We start from the raw sequence: 18,177 nt of genomic DNA, 5'->3' as shown, positions 1-18,177 counted from the left end.
CCACAACTGTATTTCCATCAAATCACCCTTGCACTTCCTAGCTTGTGAAACACATATTGAGCTGTCCTGTTATTTGCTGTATTTTGATTTATTCATGTTGTAAGTATGTTTTTCAAAATAGTGCCATTTTCATAATAGGTCCCTCTTTATTCTACTTACTGTTTTTACCTTTACATCCTACCTTATGTGATAGGAATCTATCGCTCCCACTTCCTTTTTGTTTATAAGTTGCTCTATTCTCCACTAAAAGCTGTATTTTAAATTGAAGACAAATCCTCTTCATCTTTCCTTTCTTGAGATCTTTCTTCTAGTTCATTTATTCTTTGTTTTAGTTGTTTTCTAAAACAACATATTACTGGGCCTTGCTTTTTGATCAAAATCTTCAAGTCTACCTTTTAACGGAATTCAGTCATCTCGTATTGTAATATAATGATTTATACTCATATACAGGGTATTATTCATTCCATCTTCGGCTAAAGCATCTTTGCTAGAAGGTGAACCACTCTACCTCTCCCCAGAGGCGCAGGACACCTGTCACTCTGCGACACTCAGTTCATCCTTTCACGTCACCATGGCATCTAGGCCAGCCAGAGGGGACTCATGCAGAGCTTATGAAGAGGTAGTTTAAAGCCATTCTAATCATTTCACTCCTGCCTTATTAGTACACAGCAGAGCATAGACAAACCAGCGAAGTCTTTCCCAGAGAGAACTGTCATTCCCTAGAGATGATTCCCAGGATCCATAAATCAGCTAAAGGAGGAAAAAGGTATCCTTCCTTGGAAGATGGAAGGAAATGACTTATGCTTCTTCGATGTTTGTGGCGTTTGAAAAGATCACAAATAATTTTAAAAATAAGTAATAATTTAAAAACTACACTAATGAGTATTTATTGAGGTGAAAATATCTTCGATTTTATGGAACCAAGATGACCATTAAAAACATAGCTTTTCAACATGGCAGTTCCACTAAATAGAATAATACATTCACACCTAAACATATTGGCTAAACATTACTAGAGACACTTATTAAATACACAAATATATAATAATGCTTTCTCTTATATAAAAATACAGATTTTTTAAACTTTAAAATACATAACCATTTTTTATCATAGTAAGAACTTAATAACTTAAAATCTCTAAAAGACAGCCGATGTAAAAATAGCTCCTTCACAGGAGGCTAACTGGATACTAGATTTAAAAAAGAAATATCCTTAGATTTTCTTACACATTCAGTGACCTCTTCTTAGGGAGCTGTTTAGTTAGGCTATATTATAAATAGCTTTATACTAAAAGCAAAACAAAATGAAATGACAATAACAAGAATCCCCAAAGCCTCAACACTAAAGGCACGACTTAAGACATTCACTCATTCAGATTTCACTGTTTTGTGTGTCTCTAGCATTTATTTTCATAGCAGAGAATGCTACTAAATTAACAGAAATAAAAATTTACAACCACAGACCTTTTCTCTAAGGTTAATGCAACAAAAGTTCAGGAAAACAGTGAGACAATTGACTGCTGAAAAGTTTAGAAAAATGAAAAACAAAACCCCTAGCATTTAAAAATTACAATTGCTTTCATCAGAATCTCAAGTTAGCAGTTAAAATCAATTAGTTCTCAACCTCCTCTGAGCAAAAACATTACTTTTACTAACATTTTGGAGAACAGGAAATAGAAGGTCAAAGACATTTTTTTTTCTTTTCTGAACAAACAATAAGCCATGGATCTGTGACTAGAGCTGAGATCTCAATTTTTGATGTGCTCAGATCAGTAGACTATTTCTGACGGTAGCAGATTCCACTCATACAGTGTAGATTTTTCAATTCTAAACCATAACGTGAATTTACAGGTTGTGGTCACTGCATCTTCAATAGATTATAAAGGACAATTTTGAAGTTTCTTAAGGGAACACCTAATAAGGATTAGGAAATGACATGAGATCAACAAAAGATTCCAGAGTGTTTGCATTAAGATAGCAATTAAGGATAAAGCTACAGAATATATTTTAAAAGTAGTCCAGAACTTCAAAGATAACTAAAAATTATTGCTCTGGAAGACTCCAAGGGAAACATCTATAATGATTTCTCAAGTATTTTTTCCTCTTGTATATCTACTTAGTAAGAAATGGTTCTTCTGTGTAATTTTAACCCAACCTCATTACTATTTTTTTTTTCTGCTTTAAGATCAAAAAAACATTTTTGATTTTGCAGTTGACTAAACTTGACTATGACTCTTTTGGGGAAAAGGTAAAGACAGAAATGATCTTTGAATATATTTTCAAAATACACCAATCTTTTGAATACAATTTAAAAAAAATAAACAATGTCCAGTCAATCAGATTTCAAACCAATGATTATAGTTTATTTAGCACTTATAAAATACATACTGAAACTCTTACTGTAGAATATCTTTTGAAGCATATAGACAAAGCGAGATGTATTAACAATTTACCTTGTTTCTAATTGTTTTATACTAGATTGTAACTGTTGTAAACGCCTATCTGATGCTTCCTCTCTTCCTTGGGCAGACATCATATCCTCTTCCTGGAAAATAAAGAAACTGAAAGCTTACTTAAGAGTATGTAAAAATTCAATACTTCATTATACAGCATGAAGACAAGAGTTCTCTCTCTAAAGTTATTACACTGCTAGAATTTAATATGTCAGTTTAAAGAAGTAGAGACATTTTGGGAGCAAATTATGCATAACATTAAAAAAGGGGGAAGAGAACCTCACTGTATTAGGTACCATCAATCAGGTATTAAGTAATCAATAATCAAAACATATAGATTTCTACAGTATTTCAAAGTGCTGTATTTCTACACTGCAAGTCTAACAAAACAAAGGACTTGCATGCAGTCTGCCTTTAGAATATGCTCTCTTACTAGGTTACACCACATCCCATTATAAGCACAGGATAATTCTTCTTTGACATGGTGATGCTTTAAAATATATTAATAGGTTTTATTTGTGCCATCTGAAAAAAAACAAACAAAAAAAACTTCCAGTTCATCCTTTCCTGCCTTCTGGTGTCTCAAGTATGTTTTACTACACATACCATTTTGATTTTTCTATATTGGCTTTTAGCTAAACCTGCTTGAATTATTTTTTAGGGTTGCTCTAGAGATTATAATATGCATCTTTATCCCAATTTATTTAGCATTAATATTTAATTAATTTCTGAGAAAATACTGGAACCTTGCAACTGTGTACTTATTTCCACATACAATCCTAGCCTTTAGTGCCACTGTTGCCGTATCTTACATCTGCATACTTTATAAATCCATCAAATACAGTGCTCAGTTCTGCTTTAAAGCAGTAGTCTTTTAAGGTATTAATAAAAGAAAAATATGTAGATATAGTATGTCATATGTACAATTTCTGTTGTCCTTAATTACTTCCTATATTTGCATTGCCATCTGGTGTCATTTCCTTTCAGACTAAAGAATTTCCTTCAGCATTTCTGAAGCACGGCTCTGCTAGTGACAACTTCTCTCAGTTTTTGTTTATGGGGAAATGCCTTTATTTTGCCTTCATTTTTGAAGTACAGTTTCACTGGACACAGAATTCTTAGTGAGCATTTTTTTGCCTTCAGCACTTTATCTGTTATTCCAGTGTTTTCTGCTTCCAGCTTCTTGATGAGAAGTCAGCCATTACTCCTAGCTAGTCCCCTGTTTATGCCATTTTGCTGTTACTGCTTTCACATTTTCTCTTTATAATTGGCTATCGGTGTTGTCATGATGTATCTAAAAGTGATCTTCTTTGTGTTTATCCTACTTGGGCTTCACTGAGATTCTTGGATCTGCTAATGTTTTCCACCAAATTTTGGAAGTGTTCAGCCATTATTTCTTTAAACATCTTTTCTGCCCCTGCCTTCTGCCTTTGCCTGCTAAATTCAACAGCTGGGTTCACTAAAGTGAATTTCTCTTAACTGTCCCCCACTGCCAACAGTTACACCTTCCTGTCTAGTAACTTTTGGTTGAAAATTGGACAATATAGTTATTTCCAATATTATAATTTAAATTCCTAATTTCATACTTTATATTTAGAGGGCAAGTAAATGATTAATTCATTTTCCAGCAACCCTCTTTAATACCTAATCTAAATAGATCAACAATAGAAACATAGAGAACTAAGCAACAGGCAATTAGTTGTCTTAGCAATAAGAAAATACCTTCTTTTGCATCTGTTCATGAAGATCTTCAGTCACTTTAGTTAACTCTTCCACTTTTGCTACTGCAACTCTCAGATCTAACTTGGCTTTCCTAAAATATATAGTAAATTAATAAACACAGTTTTCACAGACCACAAGGAATTTAAAAAATTAGAAAAGAAATTTAAATTTGGTAAAATCAGACTAACTTTCGTTACGCAAAAGACCTTTATCATGTTAAGATATTATGACAATGCATAACACTAAATACCAGTGCAGTAAGCAGAATATACTTATGTCTATAATTTGCTGAACTTGTAGAGTTAGAGAAGTATTCCTGATTGGCCTTTCTATGAAAATGAACCTAAGCTTCAATACCTCCATCATTCCTTAAACATCAGAAGCATGTATGTGTAACCACTTAACATAATGAATTGAAACATGCCTCAAAACAGTATATTCACTTTCTTCAGAGGCTGTAGTTGCAAAGGACAAAAAAGACAAGTTTTTTGAATGTTCTAACAGTATCAAATAAATTTCAATATCTTCTTGAATCCCCATAAAAGTTTTAGAATATGAAGACTTTATGAAACAGAAAAGTATTTTTAATATCATACCAACTAAGTGTGAATACAGAACACTTGGATTATGTAGAAAACATACTTTTTTAGGTAGGAAGCTACTTTAGTGTAGGAAATGCCCATATTTATTTCTTAATTATATTTTATATATATTATGAATCATATTAGTGCTGTTGAACATAAAGAAATTATTAATACAAAATTCACAACAAATGTTAATTCATTTACTTTTGACTGACAGTATTTATAATTACATTACTGATTAGCATAAAACAACAATTAAAAAAGTCTAATAATAGCTCAACTGTATTAGGTAGTTATCAGGTGTTAGAAATTGTCCTAAATGCTTTGCAAACATCATCTCACTTAATGCAAGAACTCTGTGAATTAAGTACTATTATTATATCAAAATGAAGTCGAGAGTGAGGTTGGCAGGTTTACCAACTTGCCCCAGGATTCAACAATAAGTAATGAAATTGGTATTTAAACAGAGTCCTCTATGATATACTGTCTACCAAAAAATGGTCCCAATAATATTTTATAAGATTATATTACTATAGGATGACTTTATAAGAAAATGCTTTGCTTTAAATAAATCTAATCTATACAAATATGAATTTATCAGACATAAAATGGATTTCCTTCTTCTACTTGTAAAATGATTCACCAAATGACAAAACAAAAATAAACAAAACACAAAAACTACCTTACACCAATAAATTTAGAATCTATTTTAAGCTTAGAAATAATTCCAGGAGTGGATCTCATCTACTATGTGAATCAGTAAATGAAGCTACCAGTTATAACAGTCTATATATTTTAAAAGGAAAGAAAGGGAATAATGTTTGTTCTACTTGTCTCATGGGGTTGCTGTACAAATGGAAAGAGATAATGTACATTAAAGTACACTGCAAACTGTAAACAGCTATAATGTCATAGCATGATGAAGGAAAAATGTTCTCTGTTAGATACACAGTGGGAATAAGGTGCAATATGGAGGACGCTAGACTCCGGAGCCCGGTTCTGTCACCAACTAATAACGTGGCCTAATGCAATTTATTTGACAACAGGAGTGTCTCAGCAATCACATGTCCAACAACAGGGAGGTGGATTAGATAATCTGCCAAGACCAAACCTCTATAATGGTTTCTTCATTTCTATCTAATTTGCCTAATGATTCTACTTCTAAATTCTCTCTCAACTGTGTAATCCATTTCCACTTCCATGCCCAATCTTTGGCCCCATCATGATTTCCCAGGACTATTCCAATCGATTCCAAACTTATCTCTTCACTGCTGGTCTCCTCTTTAATTCATCCTCTATAATGCATCATATCTGCAAAAATAAAATTATCTAGTGACAAAAAGTCTCGTTTAATACCGATTTCTGGATTCGCCACTTCTTTGGGTAGGGATTGGTAGTCTGTATGACAAATAAACCACTTGAGCTAAAGCCGACCACGGATTCCCCACTCCTATGGGCACACAATCAGCACTCCTCTGCACGGCCTATCAGGATGGCCTCCAAGACTCTCATGCCTGCCAATTCCCCCATGAAATTTATGTTCCAGGTAGGAACAGACTACTAACATAGCCTTGTATATTTTTTCACATGCTTGATTAGCCTCCTTCCTTCTTTTTGGGTAACTTCCACAATCTTCAAGACTTCATTCAAAAGTCTCCTCATCTCAAGTCTTCCCTAACTTGTCCAATGCAAAAACCATACAATTCCAGCCTTCATGATACATAATACTTTGTAGATTCTTAACACAGACTCCTTTATAGAATTGGGAGTTTATAAAAAAATACAGAATGTAAGATCATTAAAGGCAAGGATCACATTTTGTTGATTATTAAATCCTCAGTAGATTTCACAGTACCTAGCATATAGAAGTAAATATATCATAAATGGAAGAAAGAGAATGCAAAAGGAAGGGAGACAGATAGTCATAGGTATAAGTATATCTTGATCTTTTACTTAGATTTTGCCTATCCAATTTGATATTCATGTGTGGGAATCCTAGAATAATTTTGTGAGCAATTAATTCTTCCAAATGTGTGTATTTTCCCATTTGAAAAAGAATCTCTCATTTGAAGCAGAATCTCTCTCTCACATAATTTAAAAAAAAAAAAATTCAGGCACTGGTCCTAAGACCAATTTTTGTAAGTCACTAAAAGAAAAAGTATTCTGAAAGTATTTAAATTATATCTCCTAAAACATACACAAAACACCCTATGTTTTCTGGGTAGAAATAAGGAGTAAGTAGTTTCATATATACTTATTCATTTCTACATTGTTTCACAGAATAGTTAGAAAAGAAATAGTTGTTAATATCTACTGCTAGCATGAAATATTGAAAAATATTCTAGAATAAAAGCTGTAAGGTCTGTCTTCTAGACCTGGCTCTACCAACGTAAGAGCCATGTGAACTGGGCCAATCATAACCTCTCTGAGTCACAGAATTACAGGTGTAAAATAGAGACAGTTTTCCTGCATGGCTCACAAAATCATCATAAAGTTCAAATAAGTTAGCGCATATTAAAGGACTTAATAAGCTTTACTATAGTTTTTACAAATATAAGCTATCATTATAATCTTCCCTTTTTTTTTTTTGCATTTTAAGTTGTGAGAAACTGTGTCGTATAGAGTTACTCTACAGCTGGATTGAGGAAGCTTGGGGGATGCCTGAACGTCTGGCCTTGACTGTTGGCCAAAAATAGGAAAGTGGGATTTATGATGTGCTGTGTAAAGTCTGAATCTCTTCTGGTAATCCCCAGTCAGGATTTGTTTACTGATGGTTTTCACCTGGTATATCTGGTTAGACAGCCAGGCTGGACTGTGTGACCAGAAGGGAAGAAAAAGACCCCAGTGGGAACTTCTTCTTGGAGCTTTCCTAAAGCCCAGATTCATTGCACACATGTTGGTGGTTCAATCTGGAGACAAAGCATGTCTTTGTATGAATCAAGAACCTGGGGCACTGTGCCTGAATGTCACTGGGCCCCCTGTGCTTGCCTTTGCTCGTTTTTCTGCTGCACAATGATATCCTTTGCCTTTAAATAAAAGATTTATGTGAGGATGCTCTGTGGAGTCTTGTGAGTCCTTTCAAATACACAAATGTTGAATTTTTAAAGGAACCAACAAAAATAATCCTAATTTTATTTTATGACAGAACTTTAATAACTATGTGCTTATCCTATTTTACATGCAAATGTTTTAGACAGATGTGTGCTTGTGTACATAATTATATCTAAAATGTTTTCATTTTAGAAAAATAAATTTGATGTAAAATAACTAGTTAAATATTAACAATCTTGATGTCACAACTACCCACATATTTTTTTTGCCCCAAAGGAATATTTTTAAAAAGCACAGTATTTCATTTTCAGGTATACCTCCTTATCAAACAATTTAAAATTCCTGGGATTTTTCTTTAATGTAATTTTTCATTATTTATAAAAAACAAAGCTTTGCTCTGTTAAGCAAAGTATAACCAAGTATAACATAAAAGACAGGATACAGTACTATACTTAAATTATAGCATTAACTTGGACACAAATTAAAGTGCTTTAATTATCATTAAATTCTTTTGGGATTTAACATCAAATACAATGAGTCTATTTTAAGATAAATTTTTATCTGTTTCTTTTGCAGTCTCATATCAAATTCTAGAAATGTTTCTTTCATACAATAAAAAATGGTAAGATTCCGAGAGAAATAAAATGCAGTTTTTACTGACTTAATATATATTCTAATTTTTTTCTTTAAAATAAAAGAAAACTGCATATTTAAGGTACTTTAATGAGTACTTCTGTAATTATCCAGTACTATAATAAAGCCAATCATTTATGCTTAAAAATTTTAGAAAATCCTTAAACATAATTTTAGATAAAGATCATTATCTTTAGATAAAGATTATTTCTGCTTTAGGAAACTGATGGTAAATAGCAAAACTGAAAGGTTTTATTTTAATTTCTTTTCTTCCTTTCAATCTTTACTAGCTGTCTAGTGATTAAAGCACATTTTAAGCATCACAAAAGATTAAAATAAAATTTTATGATTTAAGTTGCATTTAGTTCAGAGAATATTGAAGTGGGAGGCATTTACAATAAGAATTGGCAGGAGAATGGTAAATCTCACAAGCAGAGATACAGAGAAGGCTTCAGGAAGGAACAAAATAAGTATATACATATGTATAGTTACAAGAAGCGGAGTACAGCATTAGGAATAGAGACAGTGTAAATGTAATGGCTGTGTGTGATGTCAGAGGGATCGTGGATGGGGGGAGGGGGATGGTCACTGTGTGAGGGATATAAATGATAAATGTCTATTACATTGTTTTGTACACCTGAAACTAATTAAAAAAAAAAAAAGAAAAAAATAAGTACAAGCATGAAGGTAAGGAATGCAGGGCCTACTTAGGATGGGGTGACAACGTCAATGGCCTTAACAGCGAGGTAAGTAATCTGTACGGATTTAAAGGCAATGGGAAGCTGCTCGAAGAGTAGGGTCAGAGCTGCACTTTAGGAAGTTAAACTTCACATCTGTGAAAAGAATGGACTAGAAGGTTGGTCCCGCATTCCTTTAACCAACCTATCCTAACACATGAGCAAGCGGCAGTAGAAGCCTAAACCGGAATGACCGCCACAACAGGCAGTACCACTGGAAGAGGCGGCAGATTTTACAAAGATGGAACTGAAAAGGTTCCCTCCACTCATTCTTGGAACAAATATTCACTGAATGTTTAGAAAATGCTAGGCACTGTGAATCCAGTCTGGGCATGTTGACTTACAAGGGCTGGTGGGTCATTGTTTTTTTTCCTACAAACTGTATGTCAGGAGCTCTAGACTATTTTATTGAGCACCTATTTTATTTGGAGACTGTACTAAGCACTGGTGCCAGCACTGGTGATGCAGTGGTAAGCAAGGGAAACAAAGCCTGGGCCTCATGAAGTTTACAGTGTAGTAGAGGGAGACAGACAACAAATATGTAAAGATATAAATGGGGTCATTTCAGAAAGTGATAATGCTATGAAGCAAATGATATAGAACAACAAGAGAGAGACGTGTGTCAGCGGGGACAGCCAAGCTAAGAAACAGACATTTGAGCTAAAGCCTAAAGGACAATGAGGTCAACTTCAGAAAATCTAGCGTGAAAGAGTGACAGGCAGAGCGAATTAACAATAAATGCAAAGAGTATGAGAAAGGCACTTACAGAAATGATAACTAGCTGCATGTATCACAGAGAAAAATGTGGAAGACGAAGTCACGGAGGAAAGCAGAGGTCAGATCATGTAAGTGCCTTTGGGCATAGTAAGAATTTTGGAATTAGTTTCAATTGCAACGAAAATCCTTAGTATTTTAAGCACATAAGAGATACGATTTGTTTCATGCTTTGAGAAGACTCCTTGGGTTGATGTGTGCAGAATGAATTACAGTGGGATAAGAGTGAAAGCAGGGAGACCAGACAGGAAGCAACTGCAAAGGACAGTGACAGTGGTGATGACGGGCTTTTCAATAACATGGACATAGAGCCAACATGACTGGGATATGGGGGGAAAGCAAAAGAGAGGAATCAAGCCAAACTCCTAGGTTTCATGATGGTATTAGTTATTAAGATGCGGGATGATTTCCACTTCTTGCTTCAATCACAGTAGGTCCACTTTTATTAGTTTTTTATATTGGGGTTCTATGTATAAGATTATTTTAAAGGATTCTGCTGCTAAAAATTAAAGTTTGAAGATGACTGCCCTAGCAATTCAAGTATAGAGCCCAAAAAAGTAATCAAGGCCAGAGGTACATATTTGGCAAACGTTATTATTGAGATAAAAGTTTAAGTTGGGTGGGGTGGATGTAATTATCTAAGGAAGGCAGAAAAATGTGTAACATGGCTAGAAATTTAAGAAGGGTCTACTTTTAATAAGTAGGATAAGGAAACGGTAAAAGCAAAGGAAGAAATGGCCACAAAGCCCAGAGAAGAAATCAGGACACAAATATACAAGACCTATTAGAGAAATGTTCAAGAAGGGCAGAGAAATCCTCAATCAAGGAGAATCAACAACCCAGGAGAATGGAGGACTCTGTTTAAAGGCAAAAAAGGTACCAGTAATCTTGAGGAGAAGAAGAGGTAGGACCAAATCCAAATTGAAAGAAATTTCAAAGAGAGACTACAGCAAATACAGACTTTCCCTCCAAGTAATTTTAAAGAATGGAAAGGAAAAAATATAGTAATCTCAGGAATCATCAGGGTAGGTCTATATATTTGAGGTCTTGGACCCCACAAAAGAGAGACTAAGATTGAAAAAAAGAAATGAATATAACTGATGGAACAAGATATAAGAAGAGTTTTGGGGTTGTACAGTTTGCAAGAAATAGGAATATAACTTAACAGAAGGGAGAGAAAAAGAAAGAAATGTTTCATCTGGTCCTAGGAGTTACAGCAGCAACAAGATAGGTAGGGCTGATTTTTCAGAGCTAGGGAGGAAAATATCTACTGTCTATTTATTACATTAATACCAGCTCCCAAATCTACTAAAACCTGCTTTGTAAATATACCAGCCTATGTACTTGGATAGGCTGGATACGAAAGTAGAATGGAGGAAAGCAAAGATACTAAGAGGTAGAGAATACTGCAACACTGCAACTGAAGTTCACTGGGGGGAAAGCAACCTGCCCAAGACAATCAGCCAGAACCAGAATACAAAGCAGAAAATAAAAAATAAGAATATAAAGCTAGAGCTGTCTGACTCCAAAGCCTATGCTTTTTATACTTCACACTACAATGAAGCACATTTCTAGGTGTACAAACGTGGAGTATTTGCAAAAGAAAATTATAATTATCGATAAAATACATATTTTGAAATAAACCAGTAATCAACTATTAGAGGCAAAATTCGAAACAATGAAATTATGGATTTACTCCTACTCTTGACCTATATGTGCTGGAAGTAAAGTCTAATGTTCTTCTTTCTTCCCCTTAAAGATTAAGCGGGAAAGATATAAACATTTGAATAATTGGGTAAATACAAGTAAAACAGTGTGAAGAGACAGGAAAATGACAGCAAAGCTCTTTTTCTTAAAACATGTTTTCTATGCTCAGAAAACTGGCTGCCAACACATAAGGAACTGTGGCAATTCTTAGGACTAAGCACATCTGCTCAGGGCCACTTCTCACATGGGATTGTTTCCAAGAGACACTATGAATCCAATATAGTGATCCATGAATTCCAGATTTCCATAGCATTCTTAGAAGACACAATGTTATTCAAATTGGAACATAAAACATCTGAGGAAACTCTGGTATCTCAGCTACAATAAAACTATTACCTGGCAACAACACATACATTTTTTTTTTAAAAAGACATTACATAAATATCATCAGCCCATACAATATTTTTAAAGAAAACGTATGCATTTGTAAAAAAAGTTAAAAATGAATACAATAAATATACATAGACTGTGATTTATGTAATTTAGCTATTGTTGCATTAAATAGAGTGATATCAAGAATTGCATTCACAATAGTGCTATCACATCACTATTATGTTCTTCAATAAAACCACTTATTTAAAAATCATTTCATTATCACATTTTAAAGATTTCCTGGATTTTATTTCATATTTAAACAGAGCACTAAACATAAAAAAACACACCACTTACATGTATCTATCATGCATTCAAACTTTGAGACGATTGGTACTAAAAACAGATCTCAAAGTCGGTATAGCTTAAAGCCTGGATCCATAACAGGAAACACTGAAAATCATTTAATTCATTCTGCAAAGCTACAAGTAATTATATTAAAAATGGTTTTCTCCAGGTGTGTTATTTTGGAACTCAAAATACTCAGGAGTCACACATCACTGCATAGCAAAATATAAAATATAATTTTCCTAAATAATGAGACAAAGAAAACTACAGTGCACCCACAAGATCAACGGTAGGGCCAACCTGGTGGCTCAGGCATTTGGAGCTCCATGCTCCTAACGCCGAAGGCTGCTGGTTCAATTCCCACATGGGCCAGTGGGCTCTCAACCACAAGGTTGCTGGTTTGATTCCTCGACTCCCGCAAGGGATGGTGGGCAGCGCCACCTGCAACTAAGATAGAACACGGCACCTAGAGCTGAGCTGCCGCTGAGCTCCCGGATGGTTCAGTCGGTTGGAGTGCGTCCTCTCAATCAGGAGAGCTAGAAAAATGTAATGGGGTCTCACCTTTGTAGAGATTGCTGAAGCCACAAAAGTATGCTTGAGATGAAATGGGTCAAATTAAAACAATCTGAGTCTATCTTATCATACATAAAGTTACTGAAGATCATTTCTATCCTCAGAGCACACTCGTGTATAAGTTCTCAATAAACATAAATTAAATTGATTAAGTTAGATTCTTTATATGAAGATAATATCTATATCTGCTAATGAGATCATTCTTTGTGATTAATTTCTTTTTTTAAATAAACGTTCTGATGATGCCACTCTGATGAGAGGATGCTATCGACGCCTATGCAAATGCTTTATCAGTCTCTACAGAACATCCTTTGACCAAGATAATATTGGTTATTCCTGAAAGCTATATACAAATGACAATCCTTCCCTTCAAAGACTTTCCAAGGAAGATGTAAAATCTGAGCAGACATGACTTGAAAAATAATTGTTCCCATAACTCAGCTGGACATACATTAGAAACAAATATGTATGACAAAAAAGCACCTAAAGAGAAATAGCATAAAATTTGTTTAAATGAATAAATGCCGAGGAGATCCACAAAAAGAGTAAAAATCTGGTGGAATGAATAAGTCATCTTGGAGAAGGCAAGTTTTAAGCAGGTTTAGAAAGTTATAAAATTTCTGATAAACAGAATAATGATCAAAGTAAAAAGGAAGGAACCAAAAGTTCTTCCATAAGTAACAGCAAAATTAATAAAAATATACCAGTTTGTACAGAACTAGAGGGTTGGGAAAACCAGGTGAATGAAGGTTCTTATAGAAAATAGGCTAAAGAGTTTAATCTGCTATGACAAGGGTCTCACCAGAAAGTCTCGAAAAGGAAAATGATAAAAAGCTTTAATTATAAATTCACATGATTCTAATTTTTTGTACCATAACATCAGACAACAAATAAAACTAATATGTTTTCAACACAAGTACAAACTTAACGCTAGTGTTTAAAGAGTTTCTGATTTAGTTATTCTTGGCATGGTTACATAGAGCATCTCAAAACCTAACTTCTGGTAATGTCAATATGCCCATCATTCAGAATCTGTCAAACTTGAAAGCAACACTCTCATCACTAAAAGAAGCATCTGTTTATCCTTATGTTCCTCCAAGACTGTGACAGGAAAAGCAAGCTTAGTTTTATGTATACAGTCTGAATTGCTTAATGTTAAGCTAAGGATATATTGCCAGTAAATATTATGGACAATTACATTTAAGACCTTTTAGGTTTTAGAAAACCACAACTAGTTTTATCAATCTGTAATCTCAGTTGATAATCTTTAGGCCTGCATGTCTAAAAGCGAAAGGAAACTTCCATGCAAATGTTAAAAAAACAATGTATATGCATCCTTTAACAAGGAGCTCTCATTCTCGACTTCCTCACTGCTGTGAATACTGTCAGAGAGCCAGGTATAGAAACTCACTAGATTACCAATTATAAGATCTGACTCTAATTTGGCCCTTCCATGAATTTCTGTGCAATTTCCGAGCCTTTGGTTCAGTCTGGTTTCTTCTACAAAATTAGGAAGTTAACCTAAGATGATCATTAAGATAATTGGTAAATTTTGGTAAATTTTTTTTACCAATAAAATTACATGATTCTTCCCGTCCTTTATTCCAAGATCAAGTTCTGCCCATTTTTCCTATACAAAATCTTTTATATGTATTTTTAATTTCTATTTCAACTGTTATTATATGATCGCAGGTCTTTATGAAGCAATTTCCTTACTCATCTTCCTTCCAGGATCTCCACACCCTGATTTATCCTACATACACCATACTTCTTAGATTCTTTTTTTTCTTCTAGTCTTTTCTAAACCTTGAAAGCAGACTTAAGTTAACCACACTATTCTTTCCATACCCATTGTCATTAGTTGTGAAAGACTGCTCTCATTTATTTTTGTTTTCCTGTTCATTCTCAATCCCTCTCTCATTCCCATTCATTTTGTAGGTTCACATTAAAATGTGATAATATCTTTGGATTATATATATATGGTCTGACACTTAAGTTTACGAACTTGTTCCAACGATGTTGCTAACCTTTTTTGATATCACAGGGATTATTCATTATGAATTTGTACTAACTGGACAAACAGTTAACCAAGTTTACTATTTGGAAGTGCTGAAAAGGTTGCATGAAAAAGTGAGATGACCTGAACTTTTCGCCAATAATTCATGGCTCTTGCATCACGACAATGCACAGCTCACACGGCACTGTCTGTGAGGAAGTTTTTAGCCAGTAAACAAATAACTGTATTGGAACACCCTCCCTATTCACCTGATCTGGCCCCCGACTTATTTCTTTACCTGAAATATTGAAAGGAAGACATTTTGATGACATTCAGGACATCAAGGGTAATATGACAACAGTTCTGATGGCCATTCCAGAAAGAGAGTTCCAAAATTGCTTTGAAGGGTGGACTAGGTGCTGGTGTCGGTGCATAGCTTCCCAAGGGGAATACTTTGAAGGTGACCGTAGTGATATTCAGCAATGAGGTATGTAGCACTTTTTATAGGATGAGTTCATGAACTTAATGGTCAGACCCCGTGTGTGTGTGTGTGTGTGTGTGTGTGTGTGTGTGTGTGTGTGTAAAAATATATTTGCATGTATGTGTTTTTATGCTATAGATCCATATCTCTCTTTACTTTTTAAATACAAACCTTGCTTTCTGTAGATATAGCTATGTTGCTGTAACTACATCTTTAGATGTAAACATATGTTTCTAAACGATGCCTAGTATTCACAGGATGCAATTAACACACTTTACCTGTCCATTTCCTTGGTGACAAACACCTAGGCTGCCTCTCCAATCCTCTTTCTACAAATAGTTTTACTCCAGACATAATCACTACCTTGAGGGTAGGGCATATCGTTCCTGGAAATGTTTTTATTTTATTCTTTTATAATACATACACACACAACATGTAGATATTTAATTCTTTTACTATATACGAGTATGTTGATATGGATATAGATCTCTAAATATATATGGATCTACAACAAAAATATATATCCATAATCAATAACACAATTACTTAAAACACTTAGAATGTATATAAATTGCATCATACTTTAATCTTCTTTTGTACCTTGTTATTACAGCCCACATTATATTTTTGACATTGATAACTGGGTGTGAAGAAGTATCACATTATTTCAAAATGCATTTTCCTGATTGCTATGAGTTTTGAAATGTCTGTTCACATCCTTTGCTCAATGTTCTATGCAGTTTGACTTATTATGATTGACGTTCAGTTACTGTATCCTCAACACTAATGTATTGTCAGTTATATGCATTGCAAATGTCTTCTCACAGACTGTGGGTTGCCTTTTCATTTGACTTATACTGATTTTTGAAATAGAAGTTTTATATTTTAACATAGTTAAATATATCAATCTTTTCCTTTTTGGTTTGCATTTAAATTTTGATTAAGAAATGACTCCCTAGCAAAATGTTAAAAAGAAATTTTTCCTGAATTTTAAAACAAAATCTGTAAAGTTTTGCACATTTAGGTATTTAATCCATGAAACCACATAAATACCTAAATGTGAAAAGCAAAATTTTACACATTTTTTGTACGGGATTGAGTTTCTTCCATAAGCACTGGTTTTACCATCATAAAACATCCCTTCACATACATATTATAGTTGCTTCCTGACAAATAGTTTTGATTTCAGGCTCGTCCCATCCCAACAGATCACACATACAAAAAGCTATTGACAGAAGCTTAAAACGGAGGGGGAAAAACCATGACATCATCAGTTCCCCTAAAGAAAAAAAATAATAAAATAACAAAATTAAGTTTTGAAAATACCTAAGTTGTTTTTGGAGTTGCTCGATTTCCACATTTTGCTCAGTTACTGTTTTCAGAAAGTGTTGGTTAGTCTGCCACAAGAAAAAAATAACATTCAGTGTTAGAATATTTAAAACTGCATCGTTAAAGATTTTCTATAGGGCATATAAGAAAAAAACAAAACGGAGAAAAGATAATGATTACATTTTTTGAGGGTACAAAGTAACCCTGGCCATCTGTCCTCTCCGTTACTATTTCCATGGACACCCGCGTCACTCCGAACTACAAGCATCTGCATTTCTGTGTCTTATGGCTTCTCTGGCTCCTCTGCTCACCTGTCTGTGCAAAGGCTACAGGTGTGGTAGAATTCATGTGCCCAGTCTGCTCTGGAAGAGCCTGATAACAATGACCGAAGGTAACCTGTGTGTCAATACCCCAAACCCGCGAATCCTGTGGTGGAATAAGTCTGAGCCCTGTGTCCTAACTAGCTCCACAGTTCAATAGTGGGTTTAATTTTCAGTTACCCACAGAGGTAATTTGCTTGATTATTACAAACTCTTTGCTGGCTGCCTTCTCTTCCCTTCTCCACTCCCCTACTGTTGCTCCCTGGTATTATGTCCTAAATAAACAACATGTTTTGGACCCTTTCCTCAGGGTCTGCTTGTGAAGTAAACTAAAGTCAGATATGAAGCAGTCTTCCAAGTGTACAACATTTTTTCCTAAGGGAACTGATTTTCTTCCATAAGTGCTGGCTTTATCATGATGGTAAAAAATATCTTTGTCTATATGCTTTATATGCAAAGTCATATAGATTATAATTATCTCCTTACTTATAGTCTTGACTTTACTTTCTTCCCATCTCAACAGATCGTATGTCTCTTCAACCAAAGTCCTGGAGGCAATTTTCACAGTGCTTCTCTCATACTCTACCCAATTTCATTGATTTCATATTTTTAATACACTGTTGTATTTCTCTCTGCCTCCGAGGGATGTCCTCATGCTACCAGCATTCATCCCTCCACACCCTAAGGCAGAATTAACCATTTCCTTTTTGCATTTTGATAAAACTTTATATGTACTTTTACAATACACACTGTATTATACTTAAATACTATATTTAAAGTTTTTGTATTCCTGGCTACAATACGAGCGTCTTTTTGAGGACCAGCTTCTTCCAGAACTCCCAGTGTCTGGCACATAATTTAGTACATTTAAATACTTATACGTTTGAGGAATAAATGAATGAATGTTTTTATGAGATTAAAGAAAGCCTCCAGACTGCATCATTATCTTTATCTTGGGAAGTAGACTACTGCAGGCTAGAACTGAGTATTCAATTCACAGACCACCATTTAAGAGACCGACTATTGCATGCGGAGAAAGAAGGATATAATAGTATGTAGGCAAATTATACCACACCAGAAAAGTTAAAAGAGAAAAA

At 34.3% G+C, this 18,177-nt stretch overlaps 1 protein-coding gene across 3 annotated transcripts in view; it reads right to left on the bottom strand.

Annotated features, from left to right (window-relative positions):
- The window catches only part of SCLT1 (sodium channel and clathrin linker 1), a 95,364-nt gene that overhangs the window by 50,431 nt on the left and 26,756 nt on the right, over positions 1 to 18,177 (bottom strand). For all 3 annotated transcript variants that reach the window (XM_019749028.2, XM_019749029.2, XM_074338522.1), the window contains 3 exons: positions 16,758 to 16,828; positions 4,176 to 4,266; positions 2,454 to 2,545 (listed from right to left, as the gene is read on the bottom strand). In XM_019749028.2, the coding sequence (XP_019604587.2) occupies positions 2,454 to 2,545; positions 4,176 to 4,266; positions 16,758 to 16,828 (254 nt within the window). The remainder of the gene's footprint in view (positions 1 to 2,453; positions 2,546 to 4,175; positions 4,267 to 16,757; positions 16,829 to 18,177) is intronic.

The sequence above is a fragment of the Rhinolophus sinicus genome, linkage group LG07 (assembly GCF_036562045.2).
Source record: "Rhinolophus sinicus isolate RSC01 linkage group LG07, ASM3656204v1, whole genome shotgun sequence".
NCBI classification, from domain to species: domain Eukaryota; kingdom Metazoa; phylum Chordata; class Mammalia; order Chiroptera; family Rhinolophidae; genus Rhinolophus; species Rhinolophus sinicus.
Note: the sequence above shows the minus strand (reverse complement) of the source record. Positions and strands in the feature narration are given on the sequence as shown.